This window comes from Lytechinus variegatus, chromosome 12 (assembly GCF_018143015.1).
Source record: "Lytechinus variegatus isolate NC3 chromosome 12, Lvar_3.0, whole genome shotgun sequence".
NCBI classification, from domain to species: domain Eukaryota; kingdom Metazoa; phylum Echinodermata; class Echinoidea; order Temnopleuroida; family Toxopneustidae; genus Lytechinus; species Lytechinus variegatus.
In genome coordinates, this window is record NC_054751.1 from 1043040 (window position 1) to 1065152 (window position 22113).

Here is a 22113-nt window from a genome sequence, read left to right on the forward strand (position 1 = left end):
TCATTCCATGCGTGGACAGCATGTAATGCAGGCTGGTGACAAAAAATTTCAAACAGAAAATCATTTCCTAAACCATTTTCATAACCCCCCCACATTTATGAGAGAGACTATGAAATATGTTAGTGGATGGGCAGAAATGGACCTAATATGCTGTTTTATTTCTTCCCTCTTCCAGTTGATTAATAAACAAACAAAATGAAGAAACGTGGCATCTTTCCTGTCCAAGCAACACATCCCTGCTATACAACTTATATATACAAGAAATTGTTATGAAAGCAAATGACAGTTGTTTTTTTTATATGTGAGAGCACCAAAAAAGCAACCCATTCATATTAAACCTCCATGTTGAAATTCACTGTTTAAAGGAGAATGAAACCATTGGAACAAGATAGCTTGTGTGAAAACAGAAAAATCAAAGAAACAGATCAACAAAAGTTTGAGAAAAATCAGACAAATAATGGGAAAGTTATGAGCATTTGAATATTGCGATCACTATTGCTATGGAGATAGCAAATTGGCAATGCGACAAAGATGTGTGATGTCACTGATGAACAACTCTCCCCATGACTTTAGTATATAATTTCACTTGAATTGCCTCTTTTATCACATCTATCCATAGATCATGTGTTCTTTCTACATGAGGGCATGTAATCATATTTTTTTAAGAATACATAATGGATAAAGAGTTTGTATCATCGTAAGAAAAAGCAAAAAGAGACATTTTGAGGGTATTTTATAGTCCACCAAAGGGAAAGTTGTTCATCAGTGACATCACACATCCTTGTCGCATTGCCAATGGGAGGATTTCCATAGCATTAGTGATTGCAATATTCAAATGCTCATAACTTTCTCATTATTTGTCTGATTTTTCTCAAACTTTCTTTATTCTTATTCTTTGATTTTTCTGTTTCTACACAAGCCTATTTGTTCCAAAGGTTTCATTCCCCTTTAAACTAGTACATGATGGCATGGAGCTTTGCAACTTAAAGGTATTGTTTAACTTTGTGAGCAGCTGATTTCAAAAATTCTCAAACCAAGATGAAACATGTGTACAAGTGCATGTATTAGAACTAATAAACCCTGAAAACGACCATTATTGAGAATGAAAAGCTAAAACTACATGGCAGACCCTGATTTTGTAAATAGGCGTCTTATAGACACCTAAATAGTACACATAAGTGTACGGCTGAAATTAAGATGGTGTTTCCGGTCACTTCATATTTCAATTTTTGAAGCACTAAATAATTATTTTCGAACGCAATTTTTTTCTGGGCTTCATTTTTGTAACATATCACAGACACATGTGACACGTGTGACCTTCTAGCTCAGATTTTTAAAAAGTTAAACCAATGTTATCCAATCACTTTAACGTGGTTTCCAAGGCATTTTGTCAAGACATGAACATGAATGGATAAGCAAAGCACAGAATCTGAGCTGGATGGCTAATACTAATTAACTGGGCATGAAAAACAATTTTTTTTTTAAACATCTGTAATAAAATAATAATAGCATTTGTGAGGTGCCCATTATCTACATATACATGTAGGTGCCTAATATGCAATAGTGCAAGCGCTATAGACCATATTACCCTGGCTACATTTATAAGTTTCAGCTGCTTAAGGCCCTTGGTGCCTTCAAGGAAATAATCCTGCTGGGTACCCATACGCCTCACCTGGGTCGAGTGCAGCACAATGTGTATATTTTTCTTGCTGAAGGCAAACACGCCATGGCTGGGATTCAGACCCATGTCCCTCTGATTGAAAGACAATAGTCATAACCACTAGACACACTTATTTGTAATCTGCATATTTTGTCTTCAGGTCGAAAGGTTGCTGGCAATCGAGCAAGGGTGCAATGTAATGCTTCCAAGTCTTATCGTCGGCATTCATCCGAACTGTCGAATCAGTCAATTTTGGTCAAAATATTGATTTTTTTTTATTTTTGCAGAAAATAAGAGTACAAATCTATTCTATTTTATACATTATCAAATTTCTAGGCATCAATTCATTCAAGTTTTTGAGACATGTGGGGATTTTCACTGAGACGCCATATAAATTGTTGATAAAATGTGCAAATCCCGTTGGAAACGTGTACTGTAGCAGAGCGAACAACAGCTGCCTGCCCTTAATATGCAAATGCGCATTCAGCCAAACCGTCGTATCGGCACTGCAATGACTTTGCACATGAAAGAGCAATATGTTTTGCTTGATTAATTAAAGAACCAACTGTTTATGTAAATTAATCAACATAAAATTAATGAAGAGCAGACTCATTCATTGGAAACAGTGATCTCATTATTACATAAAGCGTGCATTCGTATCAGATGCATTCTCAAGTGTGAAATTTGCGTAAAACATGGTTTCAAATCATTGAATCTGAAATACCTAATTCTAGATAATAGATAGGACCTGTAGCCATTCATGTAACAATCAATCCAATGCAATATGAATGTAACATATATACAGTGCGTATCAAAAAAAAGTTTACACTTTGAAAAAGCTCTGGGAATTAAGATATACAACATGTAATTTTTTCACATATAATCTTGGGTTTGGGTCTCATCTATCCAATGAAAGTAAAAGTTTTGACAGAATGTTACACTTGAGTGAGCACTGACCATTTTTGTAAAGCTCGTAGAAATCTGTTTGCGCAGAAAGGCTTGTTTTCACGCTGTGTCCAGGAGAAAGGGTGAAATCAAACTTACCCTGCAAAACATTTCTCACACATTTCCCTTGCACTTTTAGTCAATTGAAATTAAACGGATACATTCAAACATTTTGTAACAGTTTTGCCACCCAAATTGGAATTTCAATACTTAGTAAGCACAACCTTTACCCTTTTTGTGCCAGCTGGATCTGAGGACATAACTGAATCTGAACAAAAATTTATATCAGACATCTCCAGCATTTTTTCACAAAGTTTTTATCATTTAAAGTGGGTTTACATTTCATTTTTCATTTAATACTTGTTTCTCCACACTTTTCCCAAGCTTGACAATGATTAAAAAAATGAAAATCAAGCCTGAGCCATTTCATGTAAATCACAGTTCAGTGTAAAGCAAATATCGTCACGATGGCCCTCGGTGTGTGGGGGAGTGGGGTGGGGCGCAATGCACACTTCGAAGTGTTTTGGGCGAGGAAACATGTTGAAAAGGTAAAAGATATCTGAAATCAATTTCAATAGCTAAATTCCATGTGTTCTTCGTGATTAAGGTCTACATTTATTCGCATAACTATTTCAAAGTTCTGCGCAAATCATTTTTCAAAAGTAAGTGGTGCTCACTCAAGCGGAAATATTTTTCGACAGTTATAGCGTCATTTGCTTAAATGGATCTGTACCAATGTGAAAATGTGGAAAAATCCTCAGGATATTACAAATGTATAATTTTACAGGACTTTTTCTAAGTGTAAACTTTTTTATACGCACTGTATATCAACCTTCTACCGGTCCCAAATAAAATACCGGCATTCCATCCTTAGATTAAATTTTCTACCCATTTATCATCCAGATGACAGAATTCAATATGAGCGGAGCTCCACACAGTTCAATTATTTCCCACCTATAATGATATAGCAATTATACTAATACATACTCTCGGTAGCACGCATCAACAGTGAAGCAGTAATAAAATAATTACCCTAAAAAGGCATGTTCAAAGTTCTTCATACATGTACACACAAACACAATATGGAATATTTTGTCTGAATATTATGTAAAAAACCCTCCTAAATTTATTCATTTATCTATTATTTTCTGAAATTTAAGTTTAAGCTAAAAACTTCCTCTTTAACTCATTTCATCAATGATTTTCTGTTACTTGTAATTTTGTTTGCCCCCCCCCCCTTCACTTGTGCGCCTTGCATCTCTTACGAGATGGATATGGGACCTAACAGATTGCACATATACCACTTGTGGGGATGGAAAAACATTTTGCTGGCTTTCTTTTTTTTTGGGGGGGGGGGCTGGCGGTATTAGGGGTCCACATAAATGCCCCATATCAATTTACAGCAGATAATTTTCATGGAAGGTGTATTGTAAAGCTCTAAATTTTGTATGAAGTTTTAAGGTATTACAGATAAAAGCAAAAGTTCATTGACTTGCCTTGGACTCACTCATCTTGAAGCTGATTAAAGTTTTTTCTTACATCAAAGAAAGAACCCCACAAGCATAAACTAGTTAAAAATCAATGATTATATGACTTTTTCTTGAGTTATCCATAGATGTAAAACGTAAATTTTATGCCAAAAGAATGACAGTTTTTTGTTGGTCTCTCCAGGTTTTGACCTTGACCATCTATTGAAGTCCCAACACATTTAATGTAATTATAATTAGTTTAATATCAATTGAAATTCCAAAAATTTATCATTTACCTCAATAGTCAGAATATCTGCCTGTTATGCTAGTTACATATTTGCCTGCACGAATATATTATACCTAAACTATCACGCACAGCACACTGAAGTACCACCTACCTGTTAGTGTTACAATATATTGACTATTCCTCTTTGTCATAGTCACTTTCAACAAGTGGAAGACCTCTATAAAGACAGCTAAAACACATCTCAGATTGCAAAGATTACCACATATTTTCTTTGGTTCTCTTATTCTACCTATTAAAATTGTCTTCCCTACTCTGCAGGTTTAGTATTAAAGACCCAGACCGGACCCCCTCCCCCGGGGGGTTGGGGCACTCGAACACATAAGTGGTAGGTGGGCGAGACAAAAAATGGGGGCTTTGGAACGGGCTTATTATAAAAAGGAGGGTCTTCGGAACCACAAATGTTTGTGAAAATGGGGGTCCTTGGAACATTTCATCTGTGTGTGAGTGCGTATGCATTCCTATGGAACGGGCATACGTACATGCAGCTAGCCTGGCGGCACAGGCAACAGAAGCACTCGTGCAAATGCGAGGGTTGGACAGCGCTCTGCAGGCCGCTTTTCACCAAATATCCAGCTCATTGTAGCGGATCAATGTGGCCGGAACGGCGTATCAAAAAATATGTGAAGCTTTGGAATGGATTTCTTTCTTCTTTTTCTCGATAAGAAATGCTATGCATTGGAATGGCTATCTTTGTTCTTTTTCTCAATAAGATAAAAATGCTATGCTTTGGAATGGACATTTGAGTATAAAAATGGGGCCCTCTCCGCGGCACATAACCAACCATGCATTATACACTGAGTGTGCCCCCCCCATCCCGTGACCCGACCTAAAAGTGATATTGACAGATCATTTACATTTCGAAAGCTTATAGCTTATAAACTACATAACAAAGAAATGCAAGCTTTATGCATTTACACCAGAAAGTATATTTTCGAAGCCCAATAATGGAAGTTATTCTTAAGCAAAATACTCAGCTGGAAAGCGGTGAAAATGCATAAAGCTTGGATTTATACATTAAGTAGTTTATAAGCTTTAGACTGGTATATGATTTGTAAAATGTACTTTTGGGTCTGGTCTGTCTTTAAGGGTTTTAGATCATCATTTCAGAGTAGACAAAGGGAATAATCCTCTTTTTCTTGGTATTCCCAAAAATATCAAAATAACTACAAGGAAATAGATGGGCATTTCATGCCTGAAAAAATGTGAAATGTGAATTTTAGCACTATTTTTTTTCACACATAAATGGTTGACATAATGACGCTTTTAGCAGTTATTAGAATTAGCATTTTTCAAGACCTCATATCATTCAATCAGATTGTGATACCAACTCTGTTGAAGCATTCAAAGTAAAACTGAAGACTTATTTCTATAACTCTGTGTATGCACATGTATAACTTGATGTTTTGTTTTCTCTCTTTTCTCCTGAGCACCTTGAACATTTAGATTCAAATGGTTTGGGCACCTTAGAAATCACATTATTTATCATCATCATCATCATCATTATTGAAATTATCACAATTATCATTCTAATTGGTGGAGATAAGGGTCTGTATAGTACCATAGACTTGTGCTACAGGTACACAAACAAAAGGGCGATTCCATGTGTCGTACGGGACATTTTGTCAACAATTTCTAGTATCTTAGCTGATTGCTTGAGCAATGAAAAATTATTTTGGGTCAATAATAAAGTTATAGTGGGTAGTCATGTGAAAAACTGATTACCAACAAAAAAATATTTGATTATGGCTGAATTGAGGGCGAAAATGTTGTGTGTCGTACGAGACTCAGGAATGTCCCATACAACACGCAACATTTTCACCTCTAATTCATCCATGGACAACGTATTTTTGTTGGTTGCCATATTTTTAATATGTCTACCCAGAAGTACTCTATACTTACCACAAAACAAATTGATGTTCTTCGTTTGTTTGGACAATAGGTTGAAAAAAGTTGCGGAAATAGCTGATTTTTCTAGCATGGAATCGCCCAAAACTGATTCAAAACCCACATGTGATATGTCATTGAGTACTACATAAAAGCTTGAGTTGGTCTGGTGTCAGATTCACCCGGGCTGTGACTGTGTCACAATAATAATTGGCAATGCTTTATAAAGTGCACATAACAATGATACTATCAAATCTCTATGCCCTTTAGAAACAAAAGGAAATAAACAACAAATGATGTAGAAAATGAAATACCTGTTAACAGAGCAGCAAATATATAATCAGAAAAGTTATATCTTATTTTGTACATGTAAGCCTTAATTTGATAATTTTTACAAACAGGAATCTCTTCAAAATGGTCTCTAATGATGGCATAAGCCTATAACTTAGGCTATGCACCATTGATATGGAGGATGAAGATTGTACGTATCGCTTTGTTAGCTACGCATTGATGATATTCCTCCTTACCTCTTCACGTTCAAATGATACAAATCCATAGCATCTGGATTTCCCGGTCTCTGGATCTCGTACAACCCGAGCATCTCTGAAAAACAAACACACCAACACCCAGAACATTAACTTGGGCTCTTCCTTCTTAGTAAATTTAAAAAATGTAAACAATCCCTTTAAAAAAATAAATGAAGATTCATAAAAAAATGTACACATTCATGTATGTAAACCTATGGTCTTGAAAGTCAACTTTTAATGTCTCTCTTTTCCTTATAAAAATTAATTGTTTATAGACTTGATCTCATGAAGGATGTGCTTACCGTTCACGTTTTGTACACTAAAATTTTGAACAATTCGATGAATATTTATATCTCCCTCATTAATATTTTATTTCGAAGTCCTCTGTTTTCTATTCCCTTTCTTCTTCTTCTTTTTTGGGGTGAGGTTTTCGTGGCAATACACATAGCACTCTTCAAAGGCATCATTTTTTTTTAAGAATTAAAGTCAATTTTGTTGAATTGGGTCATCTCCATGGCACTGCATGCATTGCATCAATTTCTTCCCTCAAAATCAGGTCTTTGATTAATAAAATCTCTTGCAGCACTGTTTACTACAATCCAAACCTTGTTCTTTTCTTAATGCTACCCTATCTTATCAATCATGAACATAAAAAAATCCTTTTCTTCAAACACTGCCAAGACCAAACAGTCGCAATAAAAAAAGAGAAAAAAACCAAGTCAAATAATACGTGAATAAGATAGAAACAAATATTGAGAAGTCATACGTGGCTCGCTTTATTTTTCTCGGAAGGCCCTTTCACTTTGTCCACCAAGCCTGACGGGCTGCACCACTGAAAATTCGGAAACCGACAGAAAATTTGCTCAGAAGTATAAATAAAGAACTACTAAAAACTGGTACACATCACACTAAAAAAATAGAACACAAAAATCAAAAGGTGTGGAAAAAATCTGTGAATTTGGGAAGGTTTTTTTTTCTTGGGATCTAAAAACTACGTACATGTACTGTGTTGATGAATAAAAAAAATTAATAAATAATAAAAACAGCAGAGGGGGTAAAATAAACACTGAAAAACATTTCATTTTTTATGTACATGTACATGGAATGTGTGTTAATAAAACATAAATGAAGAACAGTATACACATCTCCCTTGAAGCACACTTTATCATGGTTAAATAATACAATGAGTTATTACTATTTGATAAAAATGCAATTCGTACTGGGTCTGCATCCTAGAGAATAGCGGGTCATAAATTCAACATGTCTGGTATTAGTGTGAAGTTGTGAGCTATATAATCACAAAAAAAAGAAAAAGAAATCGGAATAGATGAATAATAAAGCCATTTTTCTTCTACAAACCTATCAATTACGGAGCTACCATGCACAGCATGCATTGGCCAAATAACTACTATAACAAAGAGCCGTAACAAATCATATGGCTCATTAAACAAAAATAAGCAATATGGATAACACAAGACAAACATCTAAAACATAAAAAAACAAGAGAAATATTTCTTCTTTTTTTCATTTGGGATTTATTTTGCCAAAAATATTTCATTGTGGCAGGGGGTAGAATTTGTGGAATAGTGCAAACATAATACAGGTAAACTTTGAGCACAAAATGACCGAGAAGTATATGGCAGGAAAACTAAATCCCTGAGATTTTAAAGCTTCGCCATCCCAACTAGGCAAAATACATGTACATTGTAAACCAGCCCATACCCCTCCCCCCTCCCCCTCTCACATCAAGATTTTATCTATTGCACATATCAAGGTGTATCGTTATTGATATACAGAGTTTTCATTTTATTAAATATTGTGCATTTTCTATTTAATTAAAAAAAATTTCATTGCTATTGATGATTTATGAAAGTTATTGAATTTTAAGTTGTCCATTTTCTTTAATATTACATGTATGTTAATGTTCTCATGAATATGCAAGCAAGCTGCTAACATCTTCTAACCTTCATTCTCTATTTTATTATAAGAAAACTTTGCTCTAAAAAATTTCCTTGTAATAAAATATATTATTACCTACACGTTGAACAAGATGTCAATTCTGTGTTTATACTTTTGAAAGAGAAAATGGGATTCATTATCAAATCTACAGAAAAAAAAATGGTGGGGGATCATTTACCATCAGTAAGCTTGTTGCATATTCGTGATGTCATTCATAGCACTTCTACCTAATTTTGTATCACCGATTTCATCTAATTTTTACAGAATTATCAATTTTACTCATAATTTATTTGACTCAAATTATCAAAATCAAAATATTTTGAGCATTGAGTAACTGTTTTAAACACACTATAGCACAGCATTTCAGTTATAAGGTAGAGTCAATTGCAAAATGAAAACCAAATTCATGTGAAGGTCTTTCTACTGCCTGCTTTTCATCAAACCTTCACTTTATACATATGTTACATGTAATACATCGATAGTGTACTTTTTTCTGGTTCTCAACGTAAAAATGTTACCAATTTTTCTCCCTTACAAACGGCAGACAGTGTCTACAATTTTTCATCCTTGTCTGCCAAAAAGCTATTTAATATTACATTACGCAGTCGCTAGGATAACCATTTAATAACACGTTCCACAACGGCGACGCTTGTCCTCAATTTTTAGAGTTAAACTGGTTCTGACTTTCTTATCTTGTTTGTCCCCCTGTTGGGGCTTTCACAATTCCTTGTGCGACCGTTTGCAAGCAGTTGCCCAAACAAAACAATTGTGAAAGGGGCTTTATTCTAACACTGTCCCCAAAATAGAAAAGGACTTTCAAAATAAAAATGCAGGGACACTAATCCCATAAAAAGAATTGCATTATTTTGAGGGATGAAACCAGATGAGACTAAAATATTTACCGAATAAAACATTGTAAAACAATCTTTTGGAATGGAAAGAGGTGAATATTCTTCATTTTTTCAGTAGTTTCCAATCAAAGGAAACACTGAAAATAGATGGCCGTTCCATGAATATAAAGATGTAAAATGTGAAATTTCAGCATTTTTTGGGAAAGATTCCCCCCCTTCTAGGTATTAGATCTATTAAAAGCAGTTGTCAAAGTAGGTAAATGTTTTATGCTTTAAACGGTCGTTTGAACAGCATTTCAATGTTTTGACTTAGCCCTACTAATTCGAACAAATAGAAGAAAATTCTTGCAATAAACTAATCAAACATGATATTGTTCCTAAATGAAAGTAAAATGATGGAGGAAAGGGAATTCACATTTGAATTTCTAAATTTGAAAATATGAGAGATCAAGAGAGATAGCTAGAAAAATCTCTGCCAAAACTTACTTTTTTAGTGATTGTATTGGCAGATTGACAGAGCAGTTAACAATTTTTTCATAAACATCAGCTTTTGTTTGTTTTTAGTATGATGTATGAGACATTAAACATGTGCCATGACAGGGCTAACAAACCATAAAGAGATAGGGGCCCCATCTAACAAAGACTTGCAATTGATCAGATCAATTAATGTTGTAAGTTAGAGCAATTACGGGATCGGAGTTCGGTTCGGAAGTTTTGCTCCTAAAATCGGAATCGGTTCGGATATCGGATCGGAAGATATTCAAAAACAAAAAAAATCATTAAAATTTGTATGTGGCCGGCGCGTGGACAAATGCGGCACGCTACACTGATGGCAGAATTTGTTTTGATCTCCGACAAAAGCGGAGGAAGATGATGAGTTGTTTTGATCTCCGACATAATCGGAGGAAGGAAAATAAGATAATGACGTTCCAGCGCGCGACACTATACCGCCGATCAACGATAGGCCTCTTCTCTACAACATCGTAGTGATGGCGGAGGTGACCGTAAACTCTTAAAGGTCGCATGACCTCCCAAAAAAGACGCATTATCATCGATAGTTGTTTACCATAATATTCACCTTCTCTACAACATCATAGTGATGGCGGAGGTAATCGTAATCTCATAAAGGTCGCAGGACCTCCCGAAAAAGACGCATTATTATCAAGAGTTGTTTACCGTGATATTCACCTTCTCTACAACATATCACAACGATTACCTCCGCCATCACTACGATGTTGTAGAGAAGGTGAATATCATGGTAAACAACTCTTGATAATAATGCGTCTTTTTCGGGAGGTCATGCGACCTTTATGAGATTACGATTACCTCCGCCATCACTACGATGTTGTAGAGAAGGTGAATATCATGGTAAACAACTCTGGATAATAATGCGTCTTTTTCGGGAGGTCATGCGACCTTTATGAGATTACGATAACCTCCGCCATCACTACGATGTTGTAGAGAAGGTGAATATCATGGTAAACAACTCTGGATAATAATGCGTCTTTTTCGGGAGGTCATGCGACCTTTAAGAGTTTACGATTACCTCCGCCATCACTACGACGTTGTAGAGAAGGTGAATATCATGGTAAACAACTCTGGATAATAATGCGTCTTTTTCGGGAGGTCATGCGACCTTTAAGAGTTTACGATTACCTCCGCCATCACTACGATGTTGTAGAGAAGGTGAATATCACGGTAAACAACTCTTGATAATAATGCGTCTTTTTCGGGAGGTCATGCGACCTTTATGAGATTACGATTACCTCCGCCATCACTACGACGTTGTAGAGAAGGTGAATATCATGGTAAACAACTCTGGATAATAATGCGTCTTTTTCGGGAGGTCATGCGACCTTTATGAGATTACGATTATCTCCGCCATCACTACGATGTTGTAGAGAAGGTGAATATCATGGTAAACAACTCTGGATAATAATGCGTCTTTTTCGGGAGGTCATGCGACCTTTAAGAGTTTACGATTACCTCCGCCATCACTACGACGTTGTAGAGAAGGTGAATATCATGGTAAACAACTCTGGATAATAATGCGTCTTTTTCGGGAGGTCATGCGACCTTTATGAGATTACGATTACCTCCGCCATCACTACGATGTTGTAGAGAAGGTGAATATCATGGTAAACAACTCTGGATAATAATGCGTCTTTTTCGGGAGGTCATGCGACCTTTAAGAGTTTACGATTACCTCCGCCATCACTACGATGTTGTAGAGAAGGTGAATATCACGGTAAACAACTCTTGATAATAATGCGTCTTTTTCGGGAGGTCATGCGACCTTTATGAGATTACGATTACCTCCGCCATCACTACGATGTTGTAGAGAAGGTGAATATTATGGTAAACAACTCTTGATAATAATGCGTCTTTTTCGGGAGGTCCTGCGACCTTTATGAGATTACGATTACCTCCGCCATCACTATGATGTTGTAGAGAAGGTGAATATCATGGTAAACAACTCTGGATAATAATGCGTCTTTTTCGGGAGGTCATGCGACCTTTAAGAGTTTACGATTACCTCCGCCATCACTACGATGTTGTAGAGAAGGTGAATATCACGGTAAACGCATTATTATCCAGAGTAATTGTTTACCATGATATTCACCTCCTCTACAACATCGTAGTGATGGCGGAGGTAATCGTAATCTCATAAAGGTCGCATGACCTCCCGAAAAAGACGCATTATTATCCAGAGTTGTATACCATGATATTCACCTTCTCTACAACATCGTAGTGATGGCTGAGGTAATCGTAATCTCATAAAGGTCGCATGACCTCCCGAAAAAGACGCATTATTATCCAGAGTGGTTAACAATGATATTCACCTTCTCTACACCATCGTAGTGATGGCGGAGGTAATCGTAAACTCTTAAAGGTCGCTTGACCTCCCGAAAAAGACGCATTATTATCCAGAGTTGTTTACCATGATATTCACCTTCTCTACAACATCGTGAGGTTATTGTAATCTCATAAAGGTCGCATGACCTCCCGAAAAAGACGCATTATTATCCAGAGTTGTTCACCATGATATTTACCTTCTCTACAACATCGTAGTGATAGCGGAGGTAATCGTAAACTCTTAGAGGACGTATAGTCAGATAGTCGTAAATATTACCGCGCATGTCAGCGTGTTCAACTAAATCTTATTTGCCTCCGCTTAAGATCAAAACATAGCGTCTTTTCGTTGTTTTTCTTCCTCCATTTTTGTCGGAGATCAAAACATATTATCACCAATTATCATCATCATCGTTTTGTTCTTCCCCGATTATGTCGGAGATCAAAACAAATCATAATCTTCTTCTCCACTTGCCTTTCCGCTAATATCGGAGATAAAACAAACCATAATTTTCTTCCCTTTATCTTCTTTTCCTTCCACCGCTTTTGTCTGAGATCTAAACAAATCACCAGCGCATTTTGACGGCAAACATGTTGCCCCCTTTTTTTTTTTGTCTTGTTATGTTTTGGTTTTTCCGATCCGATTTTTTCCCCACTGGTCAAAAATCGGAGTTCGGAAAAATGTAGAAAAAAGGGGAAAATCGGATCGGATCGGGAATTGGAATAAAAATCGGTTACAGCATTAAGATCAATCACAACTATGGAAAGCCAGCAAAGCCAACAGGTAAAATGCATGTTTGTTCAAACAAAATTCTGGATATGAATGTATATATTTGATGTGTTCTCCTTTGTTTACAAAGGACATTTTGCAAATTTCCTGTAGGAAAAATTATGACAATGATGGATTTCCAGAGAGTTACTATTGATTGGATCAATCAATTCTTTGTAAGACAGGCCCAGGGCCTAATCTAACAAAGACTTGTGACGGATCAGACCAATCACACTCTGAAAATCCAGCAATGCATACATCCGATCAAATTTTTTTGTAAATTATATTATATGCATACTATTACACATGTCATTGTCTTGACAAATCTATGTACATGTACTTCTCTGTTTCCAAAGGGAAGATACGTACATTCCCCGTAACCATGTTTGTCAAGTTGATGGAATTTAATACTGAAATTGATTGGATCAATCGCAGCTCTTTGTAACCAATGCCACTTGGCCTACTTGGCTATAAAGCAAATGGACATTAGACGAAACTAGGAAGTGACGATTGGATTGAAGTTTATCATGGCTTGTGTCATCTCACCAGGTTGTCATGTCGGGTCGGGTGATCGCAAAACCAGACCATTCAAGGGCCTCCTAAATTTCTGAAACTTTGGGTCCATTTCATATGACTATTCCAGAAAATGGCAGCATGAATTTCCAAAAGTTGGGTCCCATTTACCTGATGTTTTGTGAAAGTTATAGCAAAATTCTCGAATGGTCGGGTAAACTTGACCGGACATTTTGGGAATTAAGGAGGCCCTTTTCTCAAATGGTCGGGTATACGTGATAACCGATGTGATGGCACAAGCCGTATATCATTGGGATATTTCATCTTGAGACAATCATTACTCCTCTTTAGTGTAATGTTGATCACTTAAAGGGATGGTCCGGGCTGAAAATATTTATATCTAAATAAGAAGAGTAAAATTCACAGAGCATAATGCTGAAAATTTCATCAAAATTGGATAACAAATGACTATGTTATTGAATTTTAAAGTTGATCAATATTTTGTGAAAACAGACATATGCACATCGTAATGAATATTCATTAAGTGAGCTGATGATGTCACATCCCAAATTTCCTTTTTCTTATGTTCCAATAATTACACCAAATCATAAATGTTTAATTTTTTTTCATATACTGTATGTGTAAATGATGTGTCTCCATTATGTTGAAATAAGTTGCGGCAGTAAATAACTTATGCACTTAATCAGTTGTCAATCCAATTGTTTTAGTTCTTTGTAGAAAACTTTTGAATAACCCTGATTTCATATAATAAAATACAAAAGAACAAGTGGAGATACGACATCATCATCATCAGCCCACCTAATGAATATTCATAAAGACATGCCTAGAACTGTTTCACCAGAATAATGCAAATCTTTAAAATTCAATAACTTTGTTATTCGATTTTGATCAAATTTTCAGCATTTTGCTTTGTGAATTTTACTATATATTGAGATATAAATATCTAAAAATAAATATATGAGTGATTCCCCCCCCTCCAAATAGAAATGAGACTAAATTGAGAGGCCATCGAATGAATTTACCCAAGACTGGTGTTTAGTTGATCTAGGCATTGGGTGATCATGTCAAGTTCAGTGTTGACCTGTTGGTGTTGGTGTTAGGTCAATTTTTACACGATTATAATGTCACAAACATAAAATGAAGATGGTCCTGAAAAAGTCACTCACTAGTTTTTGGGATGTCAATAATGTGATCTGGATCAGTTTTACAAACTCAGAATAGAATTTGGCGATGAGGGAAGCAATCCAAATTCCAACACCAACACCAATGCCAACTCCGGACTTGAAATCACCCGTTGGTCTTAATTGGAATAAGAACTATCTCATAATAAGAATGGATCCAAGGACGGGCATTCCCCAAGACTGAATAAAATTTTCTACCAGAGACTTTATCATACCAAATCAGACTCAAACCCAAATCAAGGTCAAGGCAGAGGCCAAAGCCGACAAAATTTGGCCTGATGAAGGCCAGCCTCGGGACAATCTCACTTTTCGCGGCTTTCTCCCACTTTACATGGGGTATAAAAGAATAGGATCAAAGAATCAGACCATATAGGCCTACTGAGACACATTGATGGAGAATGGCAAAAAATAGTAATTCATGCCTTGCCAATTAAAGAAACTGATCTCAACCAAGACATCTAAAATCCAGTGAACTATCTATTTACTAGACGGTAACACTAAAACAGTAAGTTTTTTTATTAGCTTATTCAAACCATATTGTCTCAACGGATCTACTTTCTGCATATTAAAGGCTCTGATCTATCCTCACTCTTCATCCTACAAAATCACTGTTGCTGGATTCAAGATATTCTTCAAGACAGAAAGAGGTATCTTTCAAAGACAGAAAGCAATGCACTTTAAAAATGCAATTAAGCAGAACTATGGACATTGAAAATCAACAGAACACAACTTAAGAGATCTAAATTATGATTCTACTACTTTTTCTTTTCTGGGTTACACAAAGCCCCCCCCCCTAATTTTTTTTATTTCATTTTATCTTTTTATTTGTGGGAGATAAATTTTACAACCTACTGCCTCAATCTGCACCACTGGAAGAGCTATAACATAACAGTGAAAAGAGAATTTACCAGGGGCCCGTTGCATAAAACTTTTTACCTGAGAAAACTCTGGTTGCTTTTACCAGAGTTTTTGCCCTGTGTTAAAGTCAATGGCAGAAATCAGACTTACCTTAGTTTTCAGTTTTTACCACAGTTTTCTCAGGTAAAAGGTTTTATGCAATGGGCCCCAGGGTTCTTTTTTATTTCAAAGCACCCATGCCCTATTTCTTTTTTGTCTGGATTGCACGCATGTATTACTTACTATGCAAATCAACTGTTACTATCTAGGTGACTGATCTGTGATGTCCTGTGGGTGGCCTTTAAATAAGTGACAAGCAGTGTAATCTGGATGCTCCTCCCAAAGTGACCATGTTTTGTGTTTGTGTGAATACGGTTCATGATTATTTGTTTTATATATATTAAAAAAAAAGTTGATTGAATGTATCCCTACATAGGTCAGCGGTCAGAAAATCATAGAAAATAAACATACTGTACGTGACAAGGAGCAAGAACTTGTGTAGGCAGGTGTATATCATAGTCTGATTTCAAGACAGGTGTCGTGAACAACAACAAAACAACTTATATTTACCAAAAAAAATCAACTCAAAATTAAAAGAGAAATCATAAGATGAAAAAAAAAACAATGAAGGAATGATAACAATCATAAACTACTTGGGGCTGTGCACTCTTCGATTTACTCTCATGCAATTATCATATTCATCTTCCTTATAAAGCCAAAAAGCATATTATATTATGCATTCATAATTCACACAAGTAAAGCAAGTAGTTTGAAAAAAATAATAAATTGTAAACAAAATTTTATTTCATAATTATTATCAATTGATTTATATTCATCATAATAAAAAATCCCCAGCTATGGATACTGCTTTTTGAGGAACAATTAATCCATTTGAGTAAAATTAAAATTCATTTTTCTTCCTTTCAAATTTTGGTAATATTGTAGAAGCTTTGTAGGACATCGTGTAGATCGGAGAGAGATTACTTACGTGATACTTCCATATTCATCAAAAAGTTTACGGAGTTCAGGTGTTTTCATCTCTTGAACAAGGTCCCCAACAAACACATGATGATGGTCTGAAAAGATAACGAAAATATAATTAAAAAATCATAAAAGATTTGTTTAAAGGCACCCAATCCACATCAAACTAAATGATCTCACAATCACAAAGAAATCAAGCAGAAAACTGTATTTATTTGATTACAGCTCATAAACTAAAGAAGGAATTAACTAAAATTTTCAAATAACCATTCTCTTCCATGTTTTCAAATCTTTTCTGGGGGGGGGAGGGGTGGAGGAATGCAGAAATACTCTTGTATTCCACAATAAAGCCGCCTCTATACCAGATGAATTTCCTGCTATGTTATTGAAATTCAGAAGGAAACATAGGATGTGGCGCCATCTTTGTTTGATTCCCCCCCCAAAAAAAAAGTGAAATTGTCAAGTGCATGCCACGCACGCATTACTTCCTTGTGACGTAATGTTGGCAGAAACCATCCATGCTGCATCGAAAAGGTATGTTTAAAAAAAATTATTTCATTTTTTCAAATCAAAATGAACATCTCATGATTTATAGACAAAACAAAATATTGACTTTGAGATATCAAAGGCACCAAATCACACAAAGGCTTTATAATTCATTGAAAGGACTCTTCTGCTTGGTTGCTGGTAATTTTCTAAAGACAAATCATGCATCTAACATTAATCTTGTTTGGGCATCTCCATAATGCGACTGATCAACAACCTCATAGCATCGCAGCCGTGTAGACTCAGCCTCACGAAATTTCTTTTAACTGTTTCCAAAATTATTGCAACCATGAAATTGTTTTAGTACAATATTTCATCGCATATCACTGAAACTTCATTCTTTTTTCCTTTGTTTTTTTTTTTTAACTCTGTTCAATCACAACTACTTGACCTCAAAGTGAAGGACTACTTTAAATAAAATTGAAATAAATCCTACAAATATTTTCAGTTTAATCCGTGGTGATGTTTGTGCTTGGAGGGAGATGGCTTGGATTGACCTTGCAACATCTGGGTAAAAAAAAAACCTATCCAAAATCCATTTAAACGAGCTACTGCTCAATCATATTCCAAGAAAATATATTTTACATCTCTCAAAATTATGAAGCTCTTAGCTCTTAAATATCTCCAAAAACACACACACACTAAAATCTACCATTTTAATAATTCAACTCTTCCTTCAAGTACCTGTAAATTTATTCGAGCTGTAGGCCTATACAGTGCGTCCCACAAAAAAAGGAAACCCGTTTTCAGAGATAATTTCACAATTATTAATCATGCTTTTACTATAAATTTGTTACTTATGGTATGAAGAGTGGAATCTCATCTTTAATTTGAGACCAGCGGCTTAATAGCAAATTACTCACGCATGGCAGATTACTAACAATAAGTATTGAGGCCTATCAGAAAAGATTTGCGCAGAAACTGAATCCACTCTCATTTCAGGAATCAGTGAGAGAAACTTACCAAATACAAAAGAAATGCTAATGAGCCAAATTGTTGAATGAGCACAGTTGTCGTATCACAAACCAATCTTGTCAAAGTTTTCTAATGCAACCAGATTTTGACATTATGATTTCAAACTCGTCTTTCCCATTAATGTGTAAAGTGTTCGTCACATATTAGGTATCAAAATGTTGGAGGAATAACTGAATTGTATGATGATCTAAATGAAATATAATTTGTCTTTGAAGAAAAAAGAGGTGGGAATCCCAGTTTCCTTTTTTCTGGGACGCACTGTATATCTGATGGAGTACGAGTAATATAGCTTACTAGCGATGTTGTACTTGTTATAGGCTCGTTTTTTGCATGTTTATGAATTTACTCGATGGGATACATGCTATTTCCTTGGAAACGGGAAATAAGTTTGTGCATTTTTCATCACTCATCTTTCAATAAAGTGGTAATATAAGCATAAAAGCCAGTAAAACTATACTGAATATCAATAAAAAAAGTGGCTTACAAAACAGGGGGAAACCTTTTGCTGCAAATTTAGTTTTTCTTTACACGTTCTATCATACTTGCTTAAGGTTTAACGTGGCAACATCAAAGCTAAGCAACATTTTCACTTTTCAGATGGAGAAATACAATGCCCAACATATATCAAATATAGGCCACAGCACTCCATGTTAAGTTGTTGAGCCATTTCAAAAGAATACACATGAAGTCCTGGGAAATTGCATGTCAAATGAAACATGTGTTTCAGACTATGCGCAAAATTTGCAAGTGACAGAACTAATCCAGATGAGTTTTGTTTTTTTTTACCACAGAAACAAGATTTCATGAATGGTATATATTCAGTAATAGATATCTTGATAACATTTTTCCACTTGAAAGTCTCAAATTTTCAAACACAAGTCCAAGGCGCAGGCTTCTCATTAGATGAAAATAAGTTACATTTGATCATTGGATTTGTGATAAACATTTTATGCAACAGGCCCACAAGGAATAATAATATCCAAAGAATGATAAAAACTGTTAAGAATGCTTTTTGACGGACATCCATACATACTATGATCATTCAATTTTGAATCTACAGTTTTTTCTTGAACGGAAGAGCTTTGAGCTTCGAATTAAGATGGAAGGTGTGATACAAATCTTATGTATCATTAATTCATAAATTGAAACTATAGTCCCCATCTTAAGAAATTGTGCAATATTCTTTACAGTAGTAATATAAAAAAAAACTTGATATCTGACTCAAGGAAAAAAGAATTGTTGTTAGGTCTGAGACAGTCTCAGACTCAGACGAGACAAGAGTCCAAGACATTGATTGCTGAGACAGAGACAAACACTGAGACGAGACATGAGACACATAATCAATGTCTCAAGATACTCATCACTGATCATAGAATAAAGAAATGAGATCAACTCATCAAAGTTGGGCTCTTTTTTTTTAGTCTCACCAATGTCTCAGTCTCTGATACATAGAGAGACAGAGAGCATACTGAGTAATGATCATTTGAGACAAGCCATAAGATATACAATCACCGTCTTGAGAAATTCGAAGAAATTCAGTGCTAAACTTGTCAAATTTTGCTCCGTTTCTTTTCATTGTCTCAGTCTCTGAACACGAGACATTTCCTATGAGACATGAGCATCTGAGACCCAGCCATGAGACACAGAATATCTGTCTCAAGACACGTATCACTGTAGAACAAAACCTAAATCTGTGGTTTACTCATAATGCAACAAAAGTACCGTATTAAAAAAAAAATACACATCTCTAACCAGTTCAAAATCATGCATTGTTCCAAACAAGAATAATACTGGTACAAGGGTTGCCGTTTTTACTATATCAGACGAGGAAAGCGAGTATTAAATTACCATAAATCTGAGCGGCACAGATTGCAAACAAGCTTTGTAAACGTTTGATATACATGTACAAAGTGGGGAACGGGAAATGACTTGTGCTGGTACGCGATGCTACATGCGTTAAATGTCCCATAAGGTCACGTCATAGCATTCAACAGTGCACCATGTACTATTTCAGAAGCAAAGCCAAGCTTGAGAGCAGAATTTGCTTTCTAGGCAAGGTGAAACAATGTTGTTAAGGTCAATTCCGCAGCAACAACAAACTAATTTGAATTAATTGGAGAAATATTGAAAAGTATAAAAAAAGTATAAAAAGTATATCAAAATCAGAAATAAAGAGAAAGTTGGAGCAGTTTTATTATGAAAATAAAAAATCCATACTTTATTGTTCAAAATAGACACCAGAAATGAAATGTTTCGAAAATTTGTTTTGCCCAATTGATAGCTGTGCAGCGCAGCATCGATGAGGCTTCATCCCTTTAATTGTTGAACGCCAAACAGGGTCGCAGCAATTCAAATATTTTAACATCTTTTGGTCTGATGCGGCTGGGGTTTGAAGAACCTCCGACCTTCTGGTTGTGAGACAGATGCTCTAACAACTGAGCTAACACACCGGTACACCAGTTATCACTTATTTTCATGAATATTTATGCATGACACAACACTGCTTGCATAAAAATGAGAGTCAACGGTGTGACACACTATTTCATATTTTATCATATAAAGTACATGCAAAGATATATTCAAATTTTGTAGATTTGGCAATAAGGAAGCTCTTGATTAAACCCAATAGGTCACATGGCCATTCCAAATGTTCATGAAGAAACAATGTTTTACATCATGACGAAAAATTGAAACATTGCATATGAGAAATTATTACCAAGAAATAATAAATGGGTGACTTCAATTCCATATCGCCTGTTTATATGTATTTCTCTTTTCCAAAGTTAAGCTCAACTTCCAAAATGCCATAACTTCCTTCACATCCAAGATACTCTGTAGATTTACGATTCATATCAATTTGTTGTTTGGCCTTGAAAGTAAATTTCAAGTGTTGGCATAACACTAATGATATGTTCGCAAGATCGGCTGACATTTTAGTCATGATTTCCTATGAATTTGTTAATCCTGAAGCCTGTGTTTCTCCATCTCGGCCATTTTCCCCCATGTAATCGACACCAAACGTACCGACATGTGAAAGTCAATGATTTGATACACGATGCAAGGAATACATGTATAACTCATACATGTTTTACGCAGGAATAGCAGGAGGAGGGTTCTATATTCGTCCCAATACATGTAATCTGGAGATTTATCATCCATTTGGTCTATTTAAGCCTATTGTACATTTATGTGCACGGTGATGGAAAGAATAATAATAAACATTGCATATAGCGTATAACGATGATATAATCATGTCTCTATGCGCTTTAGAAAGAATAGAAAGAATGGAGAAGAAAAGCCTGTTCACAGGGGAGCAAGAATGACACAATATCTAAGTTTTACATTTTTCTTTCTACTCATTTAAACTAAAAAATACAGGTAGTAATATAAATTCATTAATCCATGAGGTTTTTACCAAGAATGGCATCAGCCTTTGGAACTGGAAGTTTTCTTCAGCAAAAAATGATCCCCAAGTTATTTGATTCATTTTGCTGACCCACAAAAAATGAGAATTAGCAATCAGCTCCCAACTTGAAAAAAAACTGTCAAGAGTATTTCAGCTTTCTCCATAATTTAGGTTTTTTCATAAGACCTAAAAAAATCTTAGGTTTCTTGATTTTTAGCAAGTGAAGCAGGCAAACTTAGTTGTGAATTTTTTTTTCACACCGAGCTGAATAATAAACAAAGAATATGGACCACTTTGCCGACTAAAAGCAAGACAACTTTCAAAATAATAACATCAATATGATCCATATGTTACTGATTCTGTTCAATC

The 22113-nt window shown here is 35.4% G+C and overlaps 1 protein-coding gene across 1 annotated transcript in view; it reads right to left on the minus strand.

Moving 5' to 3' along the window:
* Nucleotides 1-22113, minus strand: part of LOC121425629 (nucleolysin TIAR-like) — a 42992-nt gene that overhangs the window by 11908 nt on the left and 8971 nt on the right. The window contains exons 3-4 of the mRNA XM_041621751.1: nt 16825-16912; nt 6793-6868 (exon numbers count right to left, since the gene is read on the minus strand). Of these exons, the coding sequence (XP_041477685.1) occupies nt 6793-6868; nt 16825-16912 (164 nt within the window). The remainder of the gene's footprint in view (nt 1-6792; nt 6869-16824; nt 16913-22113) is intronic.